Source organism: Telopea speciosissima, chromosome 2 (genome assembly GCF_018873765.1).
Source record: "Telopea speciosissima isolate NSW1024214 ecotype Mountain lineage chromosome 2, Tspe_v1, whole genome shotgun sequence".
In the NCBI taxonomy this organism is placed as follows: Eukaryota; Viridiplantae; Streptophyta; class Magnoliopsida; order Proteales; family Proteaceae; genus Telopea; species Telopea speciosissima.
Window position 1 is genome coordinate 28,117,056 of NC_057917.1, and position 24,561 is coordinate 28,141,616.

The 24,561-nt window shown below is 39.3% G+C and overlaps 1 protein-coding gene across 1 annotated transcript in view; it reads right to left on the minus strand.

The window, feature by feature from the left end:
- The window catches only part of LOC122652624 (leucine-rich repeat receptor protein kinase HPCA1-like), a 58,527-nt gene that overhangs the window by 25,117 nt on the left and 8,849 nt on the right, over positions 1-24,561 (minus strand). The window contains exons 4-7 of the mRNA XM_043846416.1: positions 19,144-19,218; positions 18,978-19,049; positions 9,665-9,826; positions 9,484-9,558 (exon numbers count right to left, since the gene is read on the minus strand). Of these exons, the coding sequence (XP_043702351.1) occupies positions 9,484-9,558; positions 9,665-9,826; positions 18,978-19,049; positions 19,144-19,218 (384 nt within the window). The remainder of the gene's footprint in view (positions 1-9,483; positions 9,559-9,664; positions 9,827-18,977; positions 19,050-19,143; positions 19,219-24,561) is intronic.

Consider the following 24,561-nt stretch of genomic DNA (forward strand, 5'->3'; position numbering starts at 1 on the left):
ATGGGTATGACAATTATAGTATGTTCAATGGAAGTAAGAAAAGATGTGGAATGGAAGAGAAAGACAGAAAAAGAAATGGTGTTAAGATTAAAGATATTGTAATTAGAAACCCTAGGACTTCCTCCCCTCTCCAATAGGGGATTATGTACTGGATGAGGGCCTTAAAGAGAAAGAGAGTAGGACCGTGTCCACCCCAGTGCTCCTGGTGTTTGGAATAAGGTGAAGACACGGCCTACATGATGCTAGTGCTTGCCCTCCCTAGTGCTCCTGGCGTCTGGATACATGGAATAGGCAAGACTAGGAAGATGTTTTGAGCTAGAGCTTGTCCTCCCCAATGCTCCTGTTGTCTGGATATATGGAGTAGACAAGTCTAGTGTAATGTTAATGCCAGATGCTGATCCTCCCCAATGCTCCTGGTGTCTGGATAGACGGAGTAGAGCGCATCTGTATGCTCAACGTATCATCCTTCCCAAGGTTGCAACACCTAGGACTCGAGTTGAATACTGATACGAGATCGACTACCACCCTCAACTATTTGTGCACTTCGGTAGTTTACTAAATGGCCAAGACCTGACCTAGTTAAATAAAGAATGAAATTTTATGATTTTTCATTTATGCTTCCATCTCATTTACTGTATTTTTTATTGCTTGTATGCATATGAACATGTACACCCTCACTGGGCATTAGCTCATCCCCTATATGTTGATGTTTTCAGATGAAGAGACAGGTGTGGAGGCTTTTATAGCTCCGGAGTTTTTGGACAGAGAAGTGTTTATGAGATGCATATAACTATATGGACAACATAAACAAGATTTTTGTTGTACACTTTTGTAGTTAACTGCCACCAGTGTATATATTTGACTTGAACTGTTATCTAATATCTAATGCATCCGCTGTGTTGTATGTGAAACTGGGATTTATTTATTATTTTTTATACGTAAGATTGTGACCTTATGGGTCTGTGCTCGTGAGAGCAGTGTCTAAAACCTTATCCGGGTTTGGGACATTACATGATTTTTTATTTGGAATCCTGGCTTGGATCGGCCACTGGGGGATCCCGATCTAAGAGAAATCTTGATTAGCTGATCTTGAGAGCAACCTGACCCATAGTAGGAGCAAAAATTTTGATTTATTCTGGATCAACTACTAGGATCCAATTCTGGGTTGGCCAATCCAGCTGATCCGAACCCAATACTTGAGATAATGCTCAAAAGTTTTTTATTTTTCTATCACCATTCCCCAAGACTATAAATGGTATGTTTTAAGGTCTCCAATAAGAGAGCGGTAGATCGCTCGAGAAGATAGTCCTTTGAGATGGTTCAAGATAATAGTGCTAGAGTTTTTGGCACGTGTTTCTGTTTGAAATAGTTATCTATCCGGTTATCTGCATATCCAGGATTGTGGATAAGCACAGGCCATCTTCCACAGTACAACTGAACCTCAAGACCTCAAACTTGCATGAAACACCACTAACAATGATATGCATCTAGAAAGTATGAAATAGAGGAAAGAATTTTCCAAAATCAAGCCTTTATCATAAGGGGAAGATAAAATTACTTTTTTCCTTTTGATTAGTCTAGGATATCATCCTATATATATTACTTGCAACTTACCTATTTACTCTTGCTGGATTTTCTGTGTCGATCAAACAAAAGAATATCATTGATAGACAAACTCAATGAGAACTAGTCAACAAAATAATACATTTCCAACAATTGGAATACCGAACATAGTAGAAGAGATATCAATAACATTTCACTCCCTTGAGAATGAATCGATGGCATCTCTTTTTGGGTGAGCCTTAAATTTTTCCATGTGAGCAAACTTTGCATATAAGCTTAAGAAGTTTCTCTATCACATAAACTGAGAAAAGGCTAATAGTTGAGAAGAATAGATTGGCTTGTCTGGATAGACAGAGGTCACTTTACTTATAGAGATAAAAGATATTACATATATGGAATGACAGGTAAGGTATTAGTCAGCACTCTTATCCTCCTAACATACAACGAATCTAGATACAGGAGCTATCTAGTCATAACACTTCCCCTCAAGTTGGTGCATAGATACTGTTAGAAGTCAAGAATGTGGTTCTCGGTATTAGCGCCTGGGCTAATACCGAGAATGGTTTAAGTGAGGGTGTTTTGGACTTTTTAGTCCTCTCTTTGTATTGTGGTTGCCCTATTATATATATCAGAAATAGGGGAGAATAATACGATTGATTATTCTCCCCAAAAGCTTACGGTTCAATTTCTTCTTCTTCCTTTTCTCTCTTTTCTTCATCTAATTCACTGATCTTTACATGGTATCAGAGCTAGGCTCTTAAGAATCAATTTAAATCCTTAAGACCTACTCTATTACTCTCAATTGTCATAGGAATTGCGATCTGAAGTTTCTCCAGGTTTGAAGTTCTTCGTGGATTTGGTTTGAAGGGCCTGCAACACCCTATGCTGCGATTTTTGGAAGATGTTTGAGACTAATTCATGACTATATAAGAAGAACTAGGTCTCACTTTCGTGGATTTTTATCGGTTCAGGGTTATTGTTTGAAGTTCGATTAAGAGGAGCATTCAGTTTCAGGTTTCGGTGTTGGCAGATTCTTTTTTGAAATTTTTCCCTGGATCGATATCTGTTGTGACTCGATTTTTGTGGCTTGTTGAAGACCTGATTTCTATAAGAAATCAGTATTTGTTTTGTTTTGGAGGGACTATTGCTGTCCAATATTTCTGTTGAAGTTCGATTATTTTGAAGTTTGATTTTTGAAGCTATTTTTGCTTGATCAAGATGGGTGAAACAAGTGGAGATTCAAAAGAGGTTGTTGCTGAAGTTGTCTCAGGCTCTTCCAAGTCTATTACAGAGAAGAGATTGGAAGGGGTAAGTAACTTTCAGCAGTGGAAGAAAATTCTTTGCATTGTTTTGACGGGTCGTGGCCAACAGCAACACCTTACAAAGGCCAAACCCGAGGATGATGAAGCATGGGAAATTGTTGATGCTCGTATTCTGGGACAAATGCTGAATAGTATGGATTCACAGATTGTTGACTTAGTGACTCACATCGATACTGTGAAGGAGTTGTGGGAATACTTACATGTTCTATATTCTGGACAGAATAATTTATCCCGCATTTATGAACTGTCCCAGGAGTTCTATAATGCTGATAGGAAGGGTCGTCCATTGACCCAATATTTTGCTGAGTATAAACGGATGTTTGAAGAGTTGAATGCATTGCTGCCCATCAGTTCTGATGTGAAACAGATGCAAGACCAGCGGGAATAGCTCGTGGTTATGGGATTTTTGGGAGGACTGGGTCAGGAGTATGACTCAGTAGTCAGTACGCTCTACTATACTTGTAGGTGAACGGGTTGTCTCTCTTGCAGACATTTTTTCCCGTGTTAGTGTTTCTCGTGATAGTTCCCATGAACCAGCAGCTGCTCCTAGTGAGAACTCTACCCTTGTTGCTTCTAGTCAAGGGAGAGGTTATGGTGGACGTAATGGGGGCCGTGGTGGTGGTACAGCTGGCCGTGGAGGTGGAAGAGGCAGTGGTAGTGGTAATGATGGTAAAAATTCTGGTTCTGTGAAGACTTGTAATCACTGTGGTCGTCCAAGACACATCCAACGCTTTTGTTGGAAACTTCATGGGAAGCCACAGCAACAGCAATATGCTAATTCAGCAGCTAGTACTGAGTCTCCTGCTACACCTTCTGAGGGTAAGGTGGTAAGATTGTCTGATGAAGATTATGCTCGGTTCACACAGTTTCAGATTTCTCAGCCCTCTACATCTTCCTCCACAGCTACTTTTGCCCAGACAGGTAAAGCCACTGCGTGTTTCTCCACTTCTCATCCATGGATCATTGATTCAGGTGCCTCTGATCATATGTTTGGTGTGTCAAGTAATTTTTCTTCCTTTCAGTCTTCAGAATCTAACGTTACATTGGCTGATGGTTCCCTTGCTAAAGTCACTGGCATGGGTACTGTCAATCCAACTAAGTCATTATCTTTGTCTTCTGTTCTCCATTTACTTGACTTCCCTTATAACCTGCTTTCTGTTAGTAAAATTACTAAAGCCTACAACTATTCAGTAACCTTTTATCCTGATTCTTGTGTTTTTCAGGATCTTATGACGAAGAAGATGCTTGGTAGGGGACGTGAGCGAGGGAGGTGTATCATCTTGAAGACTCTCCTTCAGTTGCTTATTCCAGTGTTTTGTCTCAACACCAAGTTCATTGTCGGCTGGGTTACCCGTCTTTGCAGAGTCTACAGAAGTTGGATCCTCGTTTTAGTTCCCTTTCTAGTTTAGAGTGTGAGTCCTGTCAGTTTGGAAAGCTCCACCGTGTGATTTATTCCCCTAGAGTCAATAAACAGTCTGCGTACCCTTTTTCTTTAGGGCATTCTGATGTATGGGGGCCTTGCCCTGTCACCTCTAAGATGGGATTTAAAAATTTTGTTACTTTTGTTGATGACTATTCTAGAGTCACCTGGGTTTCTTTAATGAAAAGTCGTTCTAAGTCTACCATTTTTCGTGCCTTTGTTACTGAAATTCAGACTCAATTTAATAAAAACTATTCGTGTTTTACGCAGTGATAACGCCCTTGAATATTTTTCTGCTCCATTTTAAATTCTTTTATGGCTGACCGTGGTATGTTGCACCAGTCTTCTTGTTCAGACACACCCCAACAAAATGATGTGGCTAAACGGAAGAATAGACATTTATTGGAAGTAACTCGTTCCATTCTTTTTTAGATGAAAGTACCAAAAATCTTTTGGGCTGATGCTGCTTTGACTGCCTGTTTTCTTATAAATCGTATGCCATCTTCAGTGCTACAGGGTGGGATTCCTCATTCTCTTTTATTTCCTACTGAACCTCTCTTTATTTTACCGCCCAGGATTTTTGGGTGTGTTCGAGATCATCGTCCAGGTTTGTCCAAATTAGATCCCAGGTCTATTAAGTGTATTTTCTTGGGTTATTCACGAACTCAAAAAGGTTATCGGTGTTACTCACCAGTTCTTCAAAAATACTTTCTCTGCTGATGTTAACTTTTTTGAGTCCACTACTTATGATGATAAATCTTTTGTTTCCTTGGAATTGGACGAGGATCTTCCTTTATATGTGGTGCAATGTACTATTTCATATGGTCAACCGGCTGCTGCTCTGAATCCGTCGCCTCCGCCTCCTCCTGTTCGTCCAGCCCGTCCTCCTATTAAGCTCACTTATGGTCGACGCCCTAGAGATGATACAGCACCCCCGGTCTCTACTTATCCTCCTACTTCAACTTCGTCTGTGGATCCTGTTCCTCAGTTAAGTATTCCTTCATCTGATCTTGATACTCCCATTGCTCTTCGTAAGGGTGTTCGTAGTTGTACTCAACATCCTTTGTCTCATTTTGTTTCTTATACGGGCTTATCGGCTAATTTTTCTTCTTGTCTTTCTACTGTTGAGTCTTATCCTACCCCTAAGTCTGTTTCAGAGGCATTATCCCACTCTGGCTAGAGGACAACTATGGAGGAGGAATTGGATGCTTTGGCTAACAACAACACTTGGGACTTGGTACAGTTACCTGTTGGCAAGAAGGTTGTTGGTTGTTGGTGGGTTTATGTGGTTAAGGTGAATCCTGATGGCTCCTTGGCACGTTTGAAGGCCCGCTTGGTACACAGGTTTATGGGGTTGATTATCTTGATACTTTTTCCCCTGTTGCCAAGCTTGCGTCTATTCGTCTTTTGATATCTCTTGCCGCATCCTATCATTGGCCTCTTTTCAGTTGAACGTGAAGAATGCTTTTCTTCATGGTGATCTCCATGAGGAAGTCTATATGGAGCAACCTCCTGGGCTTGTTGCTCAGGGGGAGTCCGGTTTGGTGTGCAAGCTTAAGAAGTCGGTTTGAAACAATCTCCCAGGGCCTGGTTTGGGAGATTTTCGGATGTTGTTTTGGAATTTGGGATGATTCGGTGTGGCAGTGATCATTTGGTGTTCTACCGGCATAGCAAGACTGGCAAGATATTTTTGGTGGTATATGTAGATGATATAGTCATCACTGGTGATGATGTTGAAGGCATTATGCAGTTGAAGGTACATTTGCAGTGTAAATTTCGGACCAAGGATCTTGGTAAGTTGAAGTACTTTCTTGGAGTTGAGGTAGCTCAGTTTAGCAAAGGTATTTCTCTCTCCCAGAGGAAATATGTTCTTGACCTGCTTTCCGAAACAGGTATACTTGGGACTAAACCTTTGGATACTCCAATGGATCCAAATTTGAAATTGATGGTTGATAATGGTGATGCTCTTGATGATCCAGAAAAATATAGAAGACTTGTTGGAAAATTAAATTATCTCACTGTGACTCGACCGGATATTGCCTTTCCGGTTATTGTAGTAAGTCAGTTTCTATCCTCTCCTAGGACGTCACATTGGGATGCTGTGATTCGAATTTTGAGATATCTCAAGAAAGCTCCAGGTCGTGATATACTCTACACTGATCATGGTCAGGGACGGGTTGAGGGGTTTTGTGATGCTAATTGGGCCGGATCCCCGGTAGATAGGAGGTCAACTACTGGGTATTGTGCCTTTGTGGGAGGAAACTTGGTGTCTTGGAAGAGCAAGAAGCAGCCAGTAGTAGCCAGATCGAGTGTAGAGTCCAAGTACCGAGCTATGGCCCAAGTTACTTGTGAGTTGATGTGGATGAAGCAGTTGTTGGCAGAATTGAAGTTTGTAGACAAATCTCCTACAAAGTTATGGTGTGACGACCAAGCTTCTATCTATATTGCTTCCAACTCTGTGTTCCATGAAAGGACAAAACACATAGAGGTTGATTGTCATTTTGTTCGAGAAAAACTACAAGAAGGTCTTATTGCTCCACAACATGTTCATACTGGAGAGCAACTTGCTGATTTTTTACTAAGTCTTTGGGAGGTGTGAGAATTAATTATATTTGTAACAAGCTGGGCATGATTAACATCTATGCTCCAGCTTGAGGGGGAGTGTTAGAAGTCAAGAATGTGGTTCTCAGTATTAGCGTCAAGGCTAATACCAATAATGGTTTAAGTGAGGGTGTTTTGGATTTTTTAGTCCTCTCTTTGTATTGTGGTTGCCCTATTATATATCAGAAATAGGGAAGAATAATACGATTGATTATTCTCTCCAAAAGCTTACGGTTCAGTTTCTTCTTCTTCCTTTTCTCTCTTTTCTTCATCTAATTCACTGATCTTTATAGATACCCCTCATGCCCAACTTGAAAACAACTGGATGGAATGCCTCAGAGGTCAAACCCTTAGTGAATACATCAGCTAGCTGATTCTCCGAAGTGACGAGAGGAATGTGACCAGAGGGAGTTTAGTCTATGTTTCCTATGCAATTGTATGTGGAATAACTTAGAGGGGGTTGAATAGGTTATCACTAGTGGATTTTGCCTCTTTTTTTATTACTTAGTGCATTACAATTTATGATGTGCAATTGTAATGAAGTAATTCACAATTTATAAATACACAATTGAGCAAATAAGAGAGACACAAGGATTTATAGTGGTTTGGCTAAACAAGCCTACATCCACTCCTCTCAACCTTGAGAGAATTCTACTAGTATTTCTCTTTCAATAAAATAGGTGGACAAATACCACCTTTACAAATCTTTTTCAAGGATAAGAGGATCCTCTACAATCTTTAAAAGATAAGAGTATCCAATCTTGTAAGGATAAGAGAATCCTTGTAATAGTCTAAGTACGGTCTAAACTAATATAATGCAATCTCATAAGGATGAGAGAGTCCTTGCAATAGTCTAAGTACGGTCTAGACTAAGGCAATGCAATAGTGCTCAATCTAGAGTTTCCACAAACTCAAGAGCATGAACAATTACAATTGAAAATTAAATTGTTACATAACAAGAAATGTCACCTAATTCCTTGTGGTGAGTGAAAAATGATGACATGAAGAATGAATGCACTTTTAAAGCTCCTTGAAACACTCCTTTGATGTAGTAGTTGGAGAGTGTGAAGACTTGAATACTTGAGTCCTTGTTGAAGATGACTTGAAAAATATTCTTTTGAACTCAAGGACATTTTCACTTTTGGATGATTTGATCCCTCACAATAAAGCTCTAATTTGGATGGTAGTTGGTTGATATTATTGTGTGAAGAGATAGCTTTTATAACACCACTTTGTTGCCCAAATAGTTGGTAGAGCAGGTCTAACGGCTATATTTTTCTTGTTTTCAGTCCACCTTTAAGTCTGACGGTCAACAGGTGAATATGACCGTTGGAGTCCAAGAGAGTCGTTGGACTCAGACGGATGATGTTCGTTCGACCAAAATGGCAACCGACAACATCCGGTCGACCGACATTTCTGTTGGTATCAACTGTCAAGATTCTGTGAGTGACGGATGCACATTCCCTGTTTTCACGGTTGACCGGTAGTATCGACCGATAGGTTCTCTGATCTGATTTCACTTGTGTGATTTTGGGCACCTTCTTACTAGTCCATGTCCATTATTCTTAGGACATTCTAGTAGGTCATTTGACATCACCTAGGATCATTCTAGGCTATGATGCATGTGAAATGAGATGCAAATTACAATATGCATATTTGTATTCTATCCTAGACTAGGTGCATTTGTCTTCTTCAAATGACTTGGTCCTTGATTCCTTCAGTCTTCAATCTTCTTGTGCTTTTGATCTTCATGTGTGCCTTCAATTTGTGTTCTTCATTTTCTTCATTTGAACCTTGTCACTTGACTTGGTCCTTGATTCCTTAGGGCTACATCATATGAACTTGGTAAATGGTGTTAAATGCCATCATATGTTTGTTATCATCAAAACCAACTTTAAGGTTTGCTTGAGAGTGGGTTTCCATTTCCCAACACTGTGGTTTCTCCATTTAAACAACTCAGATTGACCTAGCATTGGAAGCTGTCCGTTCACTTGCCTCCCAATGTTTAATAATATGTATGCCCTTGAGAAAGAAGGCATTTACAATGACCGAGTAACTGACTAATAAACTTTAACCAAAGAAGGGACCTCAGCAGGAATGTCTGCGAAACTAATTAGAAAAGCTCTAAATGTGTCGGTATTGTGTGTTTTGTGTTGTGTGTGCTTGTGTGTTTTGGAAAGAGAGTAGTCCTACAACCAAGAAGGAGACTAAACCCAAACACACCCATCCCCTTAGCTCCTGCAACTAAATGATGAATGATGGTATATTTTGGAGCATGTTCACGCTGCGATCCCAGAATTTTGGAACTGAGCAACCACAATCTTCTGAGTCCGGATCCTCTGGCGTACTGCAGGGTGTACGGTGCACATCCTGCGGCACAGCAGAGGTCACATGTGCGCACATCCTGCAGTATGGCAGAGGATTTTTATTTTAATTTTCTGATTACTGTTTTCAGAATTTTCTGCTCCTAAATTACAGTTTGGAGTTGGATTATCCACCCATTTGAACAGTTCAGGTTACCATAAAGGTATTAGATGAACAACTGTATTAAATAATTAGCTTTTCAAAGAAACTTACACGTGTATAAGAACCATGTCTGAACTGAAAAGTTGAGGTGGGATGGTACCAGAGAGCTGATTCTTTCCGAAATGACTGTAAATCAGAAACAAATTCATCAGTCATTCATAATTGAAAAACATCTAAATTCAGAACAGAGCTAAATAATTCCCAGAAAAAAAAATGAAGGAAAAGGACATACAAGTGTAGGGTATGGACTAGCATATCAAGACCAGGTGTACTCCCATCAGAGACTGGTATAGGCCCCGTGAGCTTGTTGTCAGATAGATCCAACCAATAAAGCTTAGATAAATTACCAATGGAAGATGGTATTTTTCCAATGAAGCTGTTAGAATTTAGGGCTCTGCAGACAATAAAAGTGAGGAATTTCTGGAGGACTGAACAAGAGGCAATATTATTAAAATATCAATTTATTCGGATCTGTTTCCACTGACATGCATCAATAGATGTAGGGGCATTGCCCAGGTGACACCTAGGTGCCCTTGAGGTCCAAGGGGACCAGTTGCTTGATGTGGCAAGGCACCCAGACCTTAACCCGATGATCTTGCTGTCAACATATTTTAAATTTATATCATTTCTCACTTCTACCCTTACATGTTTCTATAAAGTAACTTTTACCCCTCCCCTCATGTGCTACATTTTGATCTTTGTGACAAGCACCTGAAAAATATGGCCTCGGATATAACATACGGCTCTCGCCTTGGGTGCCTTGGCCTAACCATTGCATCACCTAAGCGTCAAGGTGGCTGGTCACACCATGCCTTTCCTTGGTGCAATGAAAACTACATATGTATCCGATTTTTGGTTGGCTTACCAAATATTACAGGATAATAGAATATTACCAAGTCTTCAAACGTTTCCTAGTCTTCTGGTATGCTTATATGTTCTTTCCAATTTTTATCCAAATTTACTTTGTACTTGATGATTAAATAGAAAAACTTGAAACATAACAATTTTTGAAGATTATAGAAAAATCATCAAATGAAAATTTCATAAATTCATACTGGCTAGGTGGCCAAATCAATTATGGAGGATTACTATTAATTAGATTATAAGGAATGTAAAAGTTTCAATTTTATTTAGATACTACAAGATACTTGTGTTGAATTCACTGGAAATTAATGAATTAATAGTGCTTGCATCTATGTAGGCCTTTTATGCAATATGCATACCAATATGTTACAGAAGAAGTTTGAAGGAAATCAAAACATTAGAAGATAAGATATCAAGGAAACAATATACTCTATGAATGGATGCATAAATAATTCTGTGTTAAAGACCATATACCTAAGATCTCATGGATTTATTTATCCAAATTAAATAACCAATGATGTGTGTAAGAATGTAATATCTCTGAAATATATTCATCAGTTTAAATTCATGCTGTTTAACTTTTTTCCCCAAATGGTTGCTTGCTTGCTTGTAATAGTGTAATGAGTTGTGAATATATTTATATTCTAGTATAATTTTCTAAAATATTAAATTTCTTGCAGAGTACAACAAATGATATGTGCCAGAATGTAGTTCATTCTTAAACCCTTTCTGTGAATGGCTTTGAAAGACCCATTCATGATAGCAGCAATCTTAGTCCATTGCTTTGTTGCTCCTTTCTGATGTGCAGTGTATAGGCAAGTGTTTGTTTAGAGAATTCCTTTTCGCCTGCATTTTCATGTAATGAAACATTTTACCTTTTCTTTTTTCTAGAGAGAGAGAGAGTGAGTGACTCAAATTTTTGAGATAATCCATCAGTTTGAATATCTGATGTTTATTCATTTTGTTCCATTTTCCAAATGATTGTTAAGGGAAATACAAGGTTGATGATGAGAGATTATGCCAAAGAGGGTTACCATGTCTTATGGGGCCGGGGTTTGGATGGGCATTATGAAAGTACCGATCCTTATATTGATTTAATGGGATGTATGGTGGAAATGATGAGAGGGTGAGGATGTCGAGAGATGATTATTCAAGCATGTTTTTTTTAAGGATATGTTCTTAAATTTATATAAGATTGTGAGCGAGAGGGAGGTCTAGATGAGCTCAGAAGTTGTTGAGACATTACATGTCTATGTATGTTTTTGGTGATTCTCACTTGTATGATGTATTCTAATGTGAAAAAGATTAGTTGTATTGGTATACCTAACCTCACTCTTAAGCTTCATAGTGTGCAAGATGTTGATCTTTGCAATGGTCAAAGGGTTGTCAAGCTTCACTCATTAGAAGATTTTCTAGGTTGGTCAACCAACTTTGGCAGCAAATGGCATTGCTCTTGGACTATCATTAGTCCTTGTGTAAGTCCAACCCCAACGCATGGAATGTTCTAACACTTCAGTAAGTCCATCTTTGGCATGTAGTGGCAACTTCAACAATGGTATAATTAGGGTCCTACTATAAGTTCACTTTGTGGTTTGAAATTGAGGAGCCGAATTTGTCGAGTCAAGCTTCCTTCAGTCAGACCAACGGGAGATATGTCAAGACTCAACTGGACACACATCAACAATATGTACTGTTAGTAGAGACTGTTTTAAGTTTCAGATATGTTCAGGGGTAGTTTAGGTATTTTTGGTTTTGTTATTTCCTATTGTGTCTCTTGTGTATCTTAAGTATCTATATATATGAAATGATGTGGGAGCTCCAACACTAAGTGGAAACCTTCCAAGTGTTAACCGATTTCCATTGTTCTCTTCTTCTTCTTTTACTTCTTCTTCTTCTTCTTCTTCTTCTCTATTTCATGGTATCAGAGCAAGATCTCTAGGGACTGTTACACCTTCCTAGTGTCTTGTCTCTTCCTTCTTCAAGGATTCCAATCAGTTGTGATTGATCCATCTCAGTTTCTGTTTTGAGAATCCTTTCGGTTTGTGCTTGAGATGGTAGCAGCACCCTATGCTGCATTTCTGGCTGTTTAGAGACTAGTTCTCAAATGGAGATTGGGAACTAGGGCTCTTTTGTTGGTGATTTTTAGTTTATGGCATGGAGAAGACATTCAAGGCCTTATAGAGCACTTTGGATCATGTTGTTTGATCGATTTTTGGAGGAAAAGCAGAGATCGACTTTTCAGTCAGGGTTTTGCAACTTGAGATTGACTTTTTGCATTGGAGCTGATTCCAGTCTGCTTTTTGGAGATCGATCTCCCCTTTCCTTGTTTGGAGACTGTTTCTTGGTATGTTGAAGGTTGGAGATCAATCTCTCTTTGAAGTTTGAAAGTTGGGGAACCCTTTTCAGGGTTTTGAGATCGACTTTTCAGGTTTTTTGGGTGGCTGAAATCGATTTTGTTTGAGACTTGAGTTTGAGGATTGTGGTTGGTGATTCTTGTGGTTCATTGGAGTGGAGATCACCTTCTCTTTGAAGCATTCAAGGTTTGGAGCTGAGATTGGCTTTCTCAGGTTTTGTTACTATCAATGTGTCGTTGTTATCTTATTGCTCACCCTGTGTTTGTTGAAATGGGTGAATCATTGAAGGCTGCTGTTGGTGAAGTTGTTTCATCCTCATCTAGCCGGATTACTGAAACAAAGCTAGAGGGGATCAACAACTTCCAACAATGGAAGAAGATTGTTAGGCTGGTACTGATTGGTAGGGATCAGCAGGATCATCTAACCAAAACCAAGCCTAAGGATGATACTACGTGGGACACAGCTGATGCACATATTTTGGGACAGCTTTTGAACTCCATGGACCGCCAGATTGTTGATCTTGTCACTCACATTGACACAGTGCAGGACTTGTGGGAATATTTGGATGTTTTGTATTCTGGACAGAACAACATAGCTCGTATTTACAAGTTATCTCAGGATTTCTATTGGTCTGATCGAAAGGGCCGTCCCATAGTCCAGTTCTTTGCTAAGTACAAGAGGATGTATGAGGAGTTGAACTCTTTGCTTCCTATTACTTCTGATGTGCAGCAGATGCAGAACCAGCGAGAGCAGCTCACAGTTATGGGATTTTTAGGTGCTATTGGAAAGGAATATGAGTCTGTGCATTCCCAGATACTTGGTGGTGACAAGGTAGCCACATTCTCTGAGGCTTTCTCTCGTGTTCTCCGAGTGCCACGAGAAAGCACTCATGATTCTATGCACATTGACAGTTCGGCCTTAGCTTCTTTCCCACCTAACCATGGTCTCTCCACTGGACCAGGGGCTGGTGGTGGTCGTGGGCGTGAGGTGGTTTTGGGAAAGCTCTTATGCCCCCTTTGCTTGGGAAAGCACCCATTTCAGGATCCGAATCTTCTGGTATGGTGAGGACATGTCACCATTGTGGACGTACAGGGCATATCCAACACTTTTGTTGGAAACTTCATGGCAAACCACCACAACAACAGTTTGCCAATTTTGCTGCCACTACTGAGACCATACCTCCCTCATCCTCTTCTGAGAGTAGGACTACTGTGACATTTTCTGATGAGGATTATGCTCGTTTTTCCCAGTTCCAGATCTCTCAGTCCTCCCAGCCTTCCACTGCTACTTTCGGAGAGACAGGTAATGCAACTGCATGTCTTTCGACTGCTTCTCGCTCCTGGATCATTGATTCAGGGGCCTCTGATCACATGACTAGAGTCTCAGGTATATTTTCTTCCTTTTGCGTATCCTCTTCTAGTGTTACCTTAGCTGACGGTTCTTTAGCTAAAGTAACTAGTACAGGTACTGTTCAGGCCACTCCTTCTTTATCCTTATCTTCTATTCTTTATTTACCTGAGTTTCCTTTTAACCTTCTATCTGTTACTAAGTTTACTAAAACTTATAACTGTTCTGTAACCTTTTTCCCTGATTCATGCATCTTTCAGGATCTTACAACGAAGAAGACGATTGGTAGAGGTCGTGAGTCAGGAGGGCTATACCTACTTAAAGATACTTTATCTATGGCATGTTCGAGCCTGGCATCTCCTCACCAAGTCCATTGTCGTTTGGGCCATCCATCATTGCAGAGTCTACGCATTTTGGATCCTCATTTTCAGTCTCTTTCTAGCTTACCTTGTGAGTCCTGTCAGTTTGGGAAGCTTCATAGTGTGAGCTATCCCCCTAGAGTCAATCAAAGGTCTAGTCAATCTTTTGCTTTAGTTCATTCTGATGTATGGGGCCCTTGTCCGGTTGCCTCCAAGTTGGGATTTCATTATTTTGTTACTTTTGTTGCTGACTATTCCAGAGTTACTTGGCTTTATTTAATGAAGAATCGTTCTGAATTGTTCTCTACCTTTTGTGCCTTTGTGAATGAAGTTAAGACTCAATTTAGTACTCTTTTACGTATTCTTCGTAGTGATAATGCTAAGAAATATTTTTCTGCCCCTTTTTCTACTTTTATGACTCAACATGGCATTATCCATCAGTCTTTTTGTGCCGACACCCCACAACAGAATTGTGTGGCTGAGAGAAAGAATAGACATTTGTTGGAGGTCACTCGGTCCCTTTTGTTTGAAATGAAGGTTGCCAAACCTTTTTGGGCTGATGCTGTCTTGACTGCGTGTTATCTCATTAACCGCATGCCTTCCTCTGTTTTACATGGTGGGATACCTCATTCCCTTTTGTTTCCTTCTACTCCTTTATTTGCCTTACCCCCTCGTGTCTTTGGCAGTGTTTGTTTCATTCGTAATCATTGCCTAGAAATCTCTAAGTTGGATCCAAGAGCTCTTAAATGCATCTTTGTTGGATATTCTCGAACTCAAAAGGGCTATCGTTGTTATTCCTTTGAGTTCCACAAATATTTTGTCACTGCTGATGTTTCTTTCCTTGAGTCTACTCCTTATATGGATTCTCGGTGGTTTCTTCTGACTTGGATGATGATCTTCTTGTGTATATTGCTCCGTCTTCTGTTCCACAGGTATCCCCACCACCATTGTCGCCAACTCCACAGGTGCCACAGCCTATTGTTTTCCATCGCCATAATTGGAAGACTTGGGCCCCTGCTGCTCCTCCTTCACCATCCTCTTCTTCGTCGGTGGATCCTTCCCCAGGTACTTCTTCTTCTCCTAATATTTCTTCCCCTGATCCTTCTTCTCCTGCTGTTTTCTCTGACCTTGACATACCTATTGCTCAACGCAAAGGTGTTCGGAGTTGTACTCAACATCCTTTGTCTAACTTTGTATCTTACTCTGGTTTATCCTCTACTTTTCATACTTGCATGACCACTATTAAGCAACATCCTATCCCTAAGTCTGTTGCAGAGGCATTATCTAGTCCTATCTGGCGGGCTGCTATGACTGAGAAATTGTTGGCCTTAGAGGTCAATCAGATATGGGATCTGGTTCCCCTACCCTCAGGTAAATCTGGTATTGGTTGTCGATAGGTCTTTGTGGTGAAGGTGAATCCTGATGGTTCTTTGGCTCGTTTGAAGGCTCGCCTTGTGGCCAAGGATTATGCCCAAGTGTATGGAGTTGATTACTTGGACACCTTTTCTCCTGTGGCCAAGCTTACTTCTATCCGTATCTTGATCTCTCTTGCAGCTACTCATCATTGGCCCTTATTTCAGTTGGATGTTAAGAATGCTTTCTTGCATGGGGATCTCCATGAGGAGGTTTATATGGAGCAACCTCCTGGGTTTGTTGCTCAGGGGGAGTATGGTATGGTGTGCAAGCTCAAGAAATCTTTGTATGGACTGAAACAGTGGCCTCGAGCTTGGTTCGGTCAGTTCACTGAAGTCATTTTGGAGTTTGGATTGACACGTTGTAGTAGTGATCATTCTGTATTTTTCCTCCATTTTGATGCAGGGAGAATATTTCTTATTGTATATGTGGATGATATTGTCATTACAAGAGATGACTCTCTAGGGATTGAGAAGCTGAAGGTGCACTTGCAACAGAAGTTCCAGACTAAAGATTTGGGAAGATTGAAATATTTCTTGGGTGTTGACGTGGCTCAATCAAGGAAAGGGGTCACACTTTCACAACGAAAGTATGTCATTGATCTTCTTTCAGAGACAGGGTTGTTAGGATCTAAACCTCTAGATACTCCTATGGATCCTAATTTGAAGCTTACAGCTAATGTTGGTGATGTTCTTAGTAATCCTGAGAAGTATCGAAGACTTGTTGGAAAACTAAATTATTTGACTGTGACTCGACCTAACATTGCCTTCCCTGTTAGTGTTGTAAGTCAGTTCTTGTCTGCTCCTCGAACATCTCATTGGGATGTTGTTATTCGTATCTTGAGGTACCTCAAGAAGGCTCCTGGACATGGTCTACTTTACTCTGATCATGGACATGGAATTATTGAGGGCTTTTCAGATGCTGATTGGGCTGGATCTCCTGTTGACAGAAGGTCAACTACAAGCTATTGCACATTTGTTGGAGGGAATCTCGTTTCATGGAAAAGCAAGAAACAAACTATTGTGGCTCGATCCAGTGCAGAGTCAGAGTATCGAGCCATGGCACATGTTACATGTGAGTTGATGTGGGTGAAACAGTTGTTGACTGAGCTTGGATTTATAGACAACTCACCTATGCAACTATGGTGTGATAATCAAGCTGCTGTTCATATTGCTTCGAACCCTGTGTTTCATGAGAGAACGAAACACATCGAAGTAGACTGTCATTTTGTTCGTGAGAAGCTGCAACAAGGGCTCATTTCTTCTACTTATGTTCGTACAGGAGAGCAACTTGCAGATGTGTTCACAAAGTCCTTGGCGAGTGCTAGAGTGGATTACATTTGTAACAAGCTGGGCATGATTAATATCTATGTTCCAGCTTGAGGGGGAGTGTTAGTAGAGACTGTTTGAAGTTTCAAATATGTTCAGGGGTAGTTTAGGTATTTTTGGTTTTGTTATTTCCTATTGTGTCTCTTGTGTATCTTAAGTATCTATCTATATGAAATGATGTGGGAGCTCCAACACTAAGTGGAACCCTCCCAAGTGTTAACTGATTTCCATTGTTCTCTTCCCCTTCTTCTTCTTCTTCTTCTTCTCTATTTCATGTACTAATATTGTAATTTACTTTATGTATCCTAAGTCGTAAGGTGATTCTCCAACTAGGACTCCCAAGACTCATTGGACTTAGTTTTCTAAGACCCTAGACTCACCATGGTAAATACCTAGACTTAGGGATTTTTAGGAAAACGGATAAGGGAAACACTTAGCACTATAATGGGTAATTTCACTTAATATATTGACCAAAACATGACAAGGAACATAAGTCAAATTTCTAGGGTTTAAAATACCCAAAAAATTGTGTCAGCCGATGTTTCCCAAGAGCAGTCAGAAAGCCATCAGGCTGCTAGTCAAGCTGTCAACTGACCACGGTCAATGACCGGTCAGAGTACTGGTAGACAGGAGACCGACCAGATTTTGTAACGGCCATAAAACAGCTAGTTTTCAATGGCCACATTTGTGGCGGTCAACTTCCTCTAGAGCTTGGTCAACTGGCAAGGGAAAATTAGGGCTGTTGGGCCCCATCTTTGGCCTATCTTTTGGACTTCCTTTGACCTATATAAAAGGGGATTTTGGGAGCCTTGTATGACAAGTTTTGCACTTCAACTGGAATATCTTTATTGAGGACAAAAGTATTCCACCTTGTGTGGAAGCTTTTGCTTGGATTGTCGCTCAAAATCAAATGCTACTTATGATATTTTAAAAGTAGGAGCATCCAATTGGCAAACAAATATGTTGTGTGCAGTAAATTAAAGAAACTAGATTTGCACTTTTTCATCACATGTAAGCTTCTAAATGGTCTTTGCTTTTACTATTTAAAGACTGTTTCAGATGGTATAGAATAAACCCACAGATTTGAACAGCATTTGGCTTATTGGTCGAGGGGTAATTTTACAGTTTAAAGGAAGGATTTTATGGAGGATGTCACCTTATGTTATTGTAAGGGCTCAATTCGTTGGAATGAAATAGTACGATTTCTAAGACAAACAAGGGATTTCATACTCATAGAGATAGTTCAATAGGTGGGTTCTTTTCTTCATAATTGGGCTAATGGTGAGAGAGGACTTTAAGCGAGTAGTTATCTTCTTTTTGGGAAGGGTTTAGAAATTTGTCAAAGGATTGAGTGAAGGGGTTGCTGGTTTCTTTTTTCTTCTGTATCATATTTAATTTTGGAGTAGTTTAATAGTGGTGGAATAAAATTTTTGTTTTCTATTTAAAAAAAAAAAAAGAAATCCTGTGAGGGAGACAAGAATATACTTTTTGCTTGTTTCAGGATTTTCTTAAAGAGGTCAAAACATTTTTGGACAATATATATATACTGAGAAATAGAACCCGCTAAATACATGATACTAAGCACTGGAAAGAGAGTAAATACAAGAGATTTAAAACGAGTACAAATGCAGTGGACTTTTTAGTACCTCGCCTTGTAAGAGCTGAAAGTGAGGTCATCAGAACCAATGAGATTCTGAACGGTCTTTAATAAAGATCCAGTAAAAACTTTTTTTCATCTTCTAATTACAAGATTAGAGTCCCAAGCTGTATTATCAACTTTCTCATGATCAAGGAATGAGATTCCACATGTAAACAAATGCTTATAAACCCTTCAATTGAAATTAAAAAAAAAAACTTCTTTCCATTGTCCAAAAACTTACAAGAAGGTCAGCTCTTGTAGAGAGCCTATTGTGTCAGGGATCTGCCCGGAGAAACTGCAACCAATCAGGGTCCTAACATAAGCAGAAAATCCTTTTGTCAGTCATGGAATCTAACAGAACTTATCGGACATTAGATGCCACTTTGTCAGCCCCAATATGTTCTTACAAGTAAGTCAACTTCTTCAAATTCCCAATTGATGGTGGAATGGGTCCAGTCAGGTTTTTGTTGTAAGACAGATCCCTGCACAGAACAATTTACAATCAGTGACGAATCTTCATCTCATAATTATAAAAGACAACAGCAGAAGCAGCAGAAACAAATTCAAATCCTGTACGGTCTACCTAGGAAGGCATACCTAGGTGCCCCAAATATTTGTCACAAGGTAGATTAGGTGGGGACTCAGATTAATGGTTGTGGGATGCAGTTGCTGCTTGGTGGGATGCTAGGTTGGCCAGTGGGATGCTGATCAAGGCTTGGGTGTGAATCTCAAGTCATATCCTTCTTATATCTTCTTCATTGTTTATTTCCTGCAACAGTTCATATGCATGCTATAACTCTCAAACCTTCAATTTTTTACTTGTTGCTATTAATAATTTAATCCTGATTTCATACGGTTCAATCGGGTTCTACCTTGCAACTATCAAATATATCAAATTTTGATTCGGATCTCAGATCATCTGATTCCTACTGTTACTAGGATTGCTGGTTTTCTTAGTTTATTCTGTGATTTCTAGTTTCCATTAGTAGATTTTGTTTTGCATAATATCTCAGATTATTGTTCAGTTCTATTCTAAATTCTATTAAATGTTGTTACTGAATCTGAGTGAGTTTATTTGCTGATCAGAAATCACTTGGTTACTGATATCAATTCTTGATTTTAGAAGTCCTATTTCAAGTAAAATCACAGAAATAAAACTCGCGAGATCTCGAAGAAAATCTCGCTATTTTAAATGCTCGAGACAAGATGAAGGGCGAAATGGAAAGTTACAATGTCTCGGCCGAGATCTTGGTGGTTTAGGTCATCTCTGTGGGAAATCTTGGTATACAGACACCTATTTATGCAAACCTTGGTATACAGACACTTATTTATGCCAAAAACCAGGACATACACTTATTTATGCCTAATATTATTTAAGTAAATGTTTTTGTAAAACATTTACTAAGATATTATTCATAAATAAGCAAATATCCCCCTATTTGAATCCAATAAAAATAGTTAAAAATCAAATTCCAAAAGGATAAAAAGTCAACCCCCCAGTTCAAGAACAAAAACTGGATTTTCAGCGGTAGGTGCAATTTTTAACTTTCTAATGCTAGGGTTTTTCTCAAATCTAAATATTCCATAAAGCTTAATATGATAAAACATTGCTAAAAACCAAAAGTGTGGTAAAATATTCAATTGTTTTGATGTCCAAAAAAATATTTTCATTCAGAGCGATTTTGACAGCATTCGTGCACACCAAATTAAGTTTGACCGGCACATAACTCCTTCAATATAAACCAAAGTTTTCCAACAAATCCAAGATTGCTTACATCTGATTTATATTGAAGGAGTTATGTACCAGTCAAACTTAATCTGGTGTGCGCGAATGCTGTCAAAATCGCTCTGAATGAAAATCTTTTTTTGGACAGCGAAACAAATGAATATTTTACCGCACTTTTGGTTTTTTAGCAATGTGTAACCATATTAAGATTTATGGAATTTTAGATTTGAGTAAAACCCCAGCATTAGAAAATTGAAAATTACACCTACAGCCGAAAATCCAGTTTTTGTTCTTGAACTGGGGGGTTGACTTTTATCCTTTTGGAATTTGAATTTTTAGCTATTTTTATTGGATTCAAATAGGGGGGTATTTGCTTATTTATGAATAAATCTTAAGTAAACGTTTACAAATACAAAAGCATTTACTTAAATGATATTAGGCATATATAAGTGTTTGTCCTGGTTTCTAGCACAAACAAGTGTCTGTCTTGGTTTCCCACTAAGTGAAACTTTTATTTGGACTTTGATTTTTCAAAATCTGATAGTGTCATTGTGTTTAAATGGCCCAAAATAGGCTGTATACCAACTTTCATGACCAAACTAGGTCTAAAACCCACCAAAACCAGCCATCGAGTTAAAAAAAACAAAATACCCAAACTCGATATTTGGCCAGCTCGAAACCTGTACTCGAGACGAGTTTTAGTTCCTTGAGTAGGATACTTCTGAAACTCAATATCAGACCCTTAGAACAAGTTCAACTTTTGATATTCTGTTCCTATATTTGATTAGAGTTACCCAATGAAATTTGATTCAAATCTGAGATCCAAATTACTGTTTATCACTTATTCTTAATTTTAGTCAATATTCATTCACTGTGGTTCTCATTTTCAACTGAGTTTCTAAACCTAATCCCTTGGGCTTCTAGAAACGCATCTTAATCATAACAACAAAAACAAAATGAACTCATATGTATCAATTCTGGATTAGTGTACATATTTTCTGTGTAATCCTTAACCTATCTTGACCGTTGCCATGTGTATCTGTAGCATACGATACGTATCTCCGATACGATACGATACGATACGTCTCTTAAAATCACCATTCCGATATGATAATCGATACCAATATTCTAAACCTTGCCGCCAGCCACTATGGCAGGGGCTACAAAACCCCTCGAGGTATCTTTGAAGCTTTTAATCTAGATCCATTTGGAAAATTGTTAACGTTAACAACCAATACCAGTTGGAGTAACTACTTAAAATCTCATTATTGTAAATAGACTGTATTGCATCAGTATCACGGGGCTAAAACTTGGCAACCACTTGCTTCACTGCTTCTAGAAGATTTGGATTCAACCTTTGTCTATGACTAAATTGATACTTGGGGTTTAGATAGCATGCTGAAAATTGACATATAGATACTGTCAATGTATAGTAACACAACAACAAACTCAGCCTTATCCCAACTTAATGGGGTCGGCTACCTGGACCCAATCAAACAAAGTAGGTAAAAAGTGAAAAGTGAAAGTGAAGAAAGGAAAATGAGATGAGAAGTGAAAGATGAAAGATGAAAGATGACAAATGAACAAAGGAAAATAAAAGAAAGTGAAAGAGGAAAGAGGCACAACCCAGCAAGTCAGGATAATCTCAGCTAAATAGGGTCTGCTACAAGGATCCTTGTCCTCCAATAGGCTCTATCCGAGGTCATACATGGCACGAGAACTAGACTATGCATGTCCTTTCTCACAACTTCTCCTATGGTCATTTTAGGCCTGCCCCTCGCTCTTTTAGTTCCTTCAATTGGAATCGTATCACTCCTCCTTACTGAGGCGTCCCTATGCCTCCATTGAACATGACCAAACCACCTCAAATGACTCTCTCAGAGCTTGTCATTGATCGGAGCAACTCCCAATTCAGCTCTGATGTGATCATTCCTTACTTTATCGTTCCTTGTTTTTCCATAATCCATCTTAACATCCTCATCTCTGCCACACAAAGCTTCTCAATATGACACTTCTTAACTGCCTAACATTCTGTCCCATACATCATAGCCAGTCGAACAACAGTCCTATAAAACTTTCCTTTAAGCTTTAAAGTAATAAGTTGATCACACAGCATTCTGGACGCACCTCTCCACTTCATCCATCCCACCTTAACTCTCTGTGAGACATCATCTTCTATGTCACCTTCTTTATTTATGATTGACCCCCAAATATCTAAAATAGTCATGTTGCGGCGGTATCTCTCTTTCCTCAATTCGCACCATGTTAGTATCCATCATAATGTGACTAAAATTACACATCAAATACTCCGTCTTCATTCTACTAATCTTAAAACCTCTTGTTTCCAAGGTTGATCTCCATAGCTTTAACTTAGTGTTAATCCCTGCTTTTTTTCCATTCACCAAAACAATATCATCGGCGAAGAGCATACACTATGGGACCTCATCTTGAATGCTCTTGGTTAGGTCGTCCATGATAAGAGCAAAAAGATAAGGGCTTAGGGTTGACCCCTGATGTAGCCCAATCGTAATTGGGAATTCCTTGCCCTGACCTACCACAGATCTCACACCAATCACCATGTCCTCGTACATATCTTTTATTATATCCACATATTTACTCGATACCCCTCTCTTCACTAGAACCTATCGGATTAAATCTCTAGGGACTCGGTCATAGGCTTTTTACAGATCAATGAAGACCATATGGAGATCCGTCTTGCTATCTCTATGCCTTTCCATGAGCCTCCTCAATAAGTACATAGCTTCAGTCATGGATCTGTCTAGCATTAAACCAAATTGGTTAACCAAATTATGGGTCTCTCTTCTCAAATGACCTTCAATAACCTTCTCCTAAAGTTTCATAGTGTGACTCATAAGCTTTATGCTTCTATAATTAACGCAACTTTGGATATCACCTTTATTCTTGTAGATCGGGACTACAATGTTTGTCCTCTATTCATCAGGCATCTTTCTTATGTTCATAATCCTGTTAAATAGAATGGTTAACCAATAAACCCCACAATCTCCAAGGTTTTCCACAATTCTATCGGAATCTCATCTGGGCCTGGAGTCTTGCCAGCTTTCATCTTTCTTAAAGCTTCTTTAACTTCTACCATACTAATCTTTCTTACATATCTATGCCGTGTGATGTCTTGATGAAAGATGTAATTGTCTGGATCATTTCTACACAACTTATCTCCATTTAGAAGGTCACAAATGTATTCATCCCATCTCTTCATGATGTCCCCATCCCTTAACAACACTCTTCCATCATCACTCTTGATGCACCTCACTTAATCGAAATCTCTACTGTTCCTTTCTCTCATTATAGCTATCTTGTAAATAGCTTTTTCTCCTTCTTTAGTGCTCAGGTTGGTATAAAGATCCTCATATTTCTTCGCCCTAGACATCCCCACAATCTTCCTAGCTTCATTTCTAGCATCATAATATCTCTTTTTACCCTTAGTATCTTTAATCCTTTGCCGTCTCTTAAAACAAGATTGTTTTGTCTCCATCACTAAGTCTCCCTAGGGGCCTGATGACAACCCTTCGCTTCCCCTAGCACATCTTTGGCAACCATCTTAATACAAATCATCATCTCGTTCCACATTGCATTGGTGTCTCCCTTAAAGTCCTACTTTCTTTGTTTGACCACATTATCAGTAAATGTCCTTAGGGACTCCCCTTTTACTCTCCACTACCTTATCTTAGGATACATAGGTTCCCTCCTCCTACGCTTTTGTGAACTGAGGCACATATCTAGGACTACCAATCCATGTTAGGTGGTTAGTCTCTCCCCAGGGATAACTTTACAGTCCTTACACACCATTTTGTCTGCCCTTCTTGTTAGTAAGAAGTCAATTTGACTGGTATGAATCCCACTTTTATCGGTAACTAAGTGTTCCTCTCTTTTTCCAAAGAAAGAGTTCACAATGGATAGATCATAAGCTACTGCAAAGTCTAGGATTGAGGTCCCCTCCTCATTCCTCTCCCCAATCCCGAAGCCTCCATGGACACCTTTATAGCCTCTACAATCTTTCCCAACGTGACCGTTCAGGTCACCTCCAATAATTATCGATTCATCCTAGCCAAAACCCTAC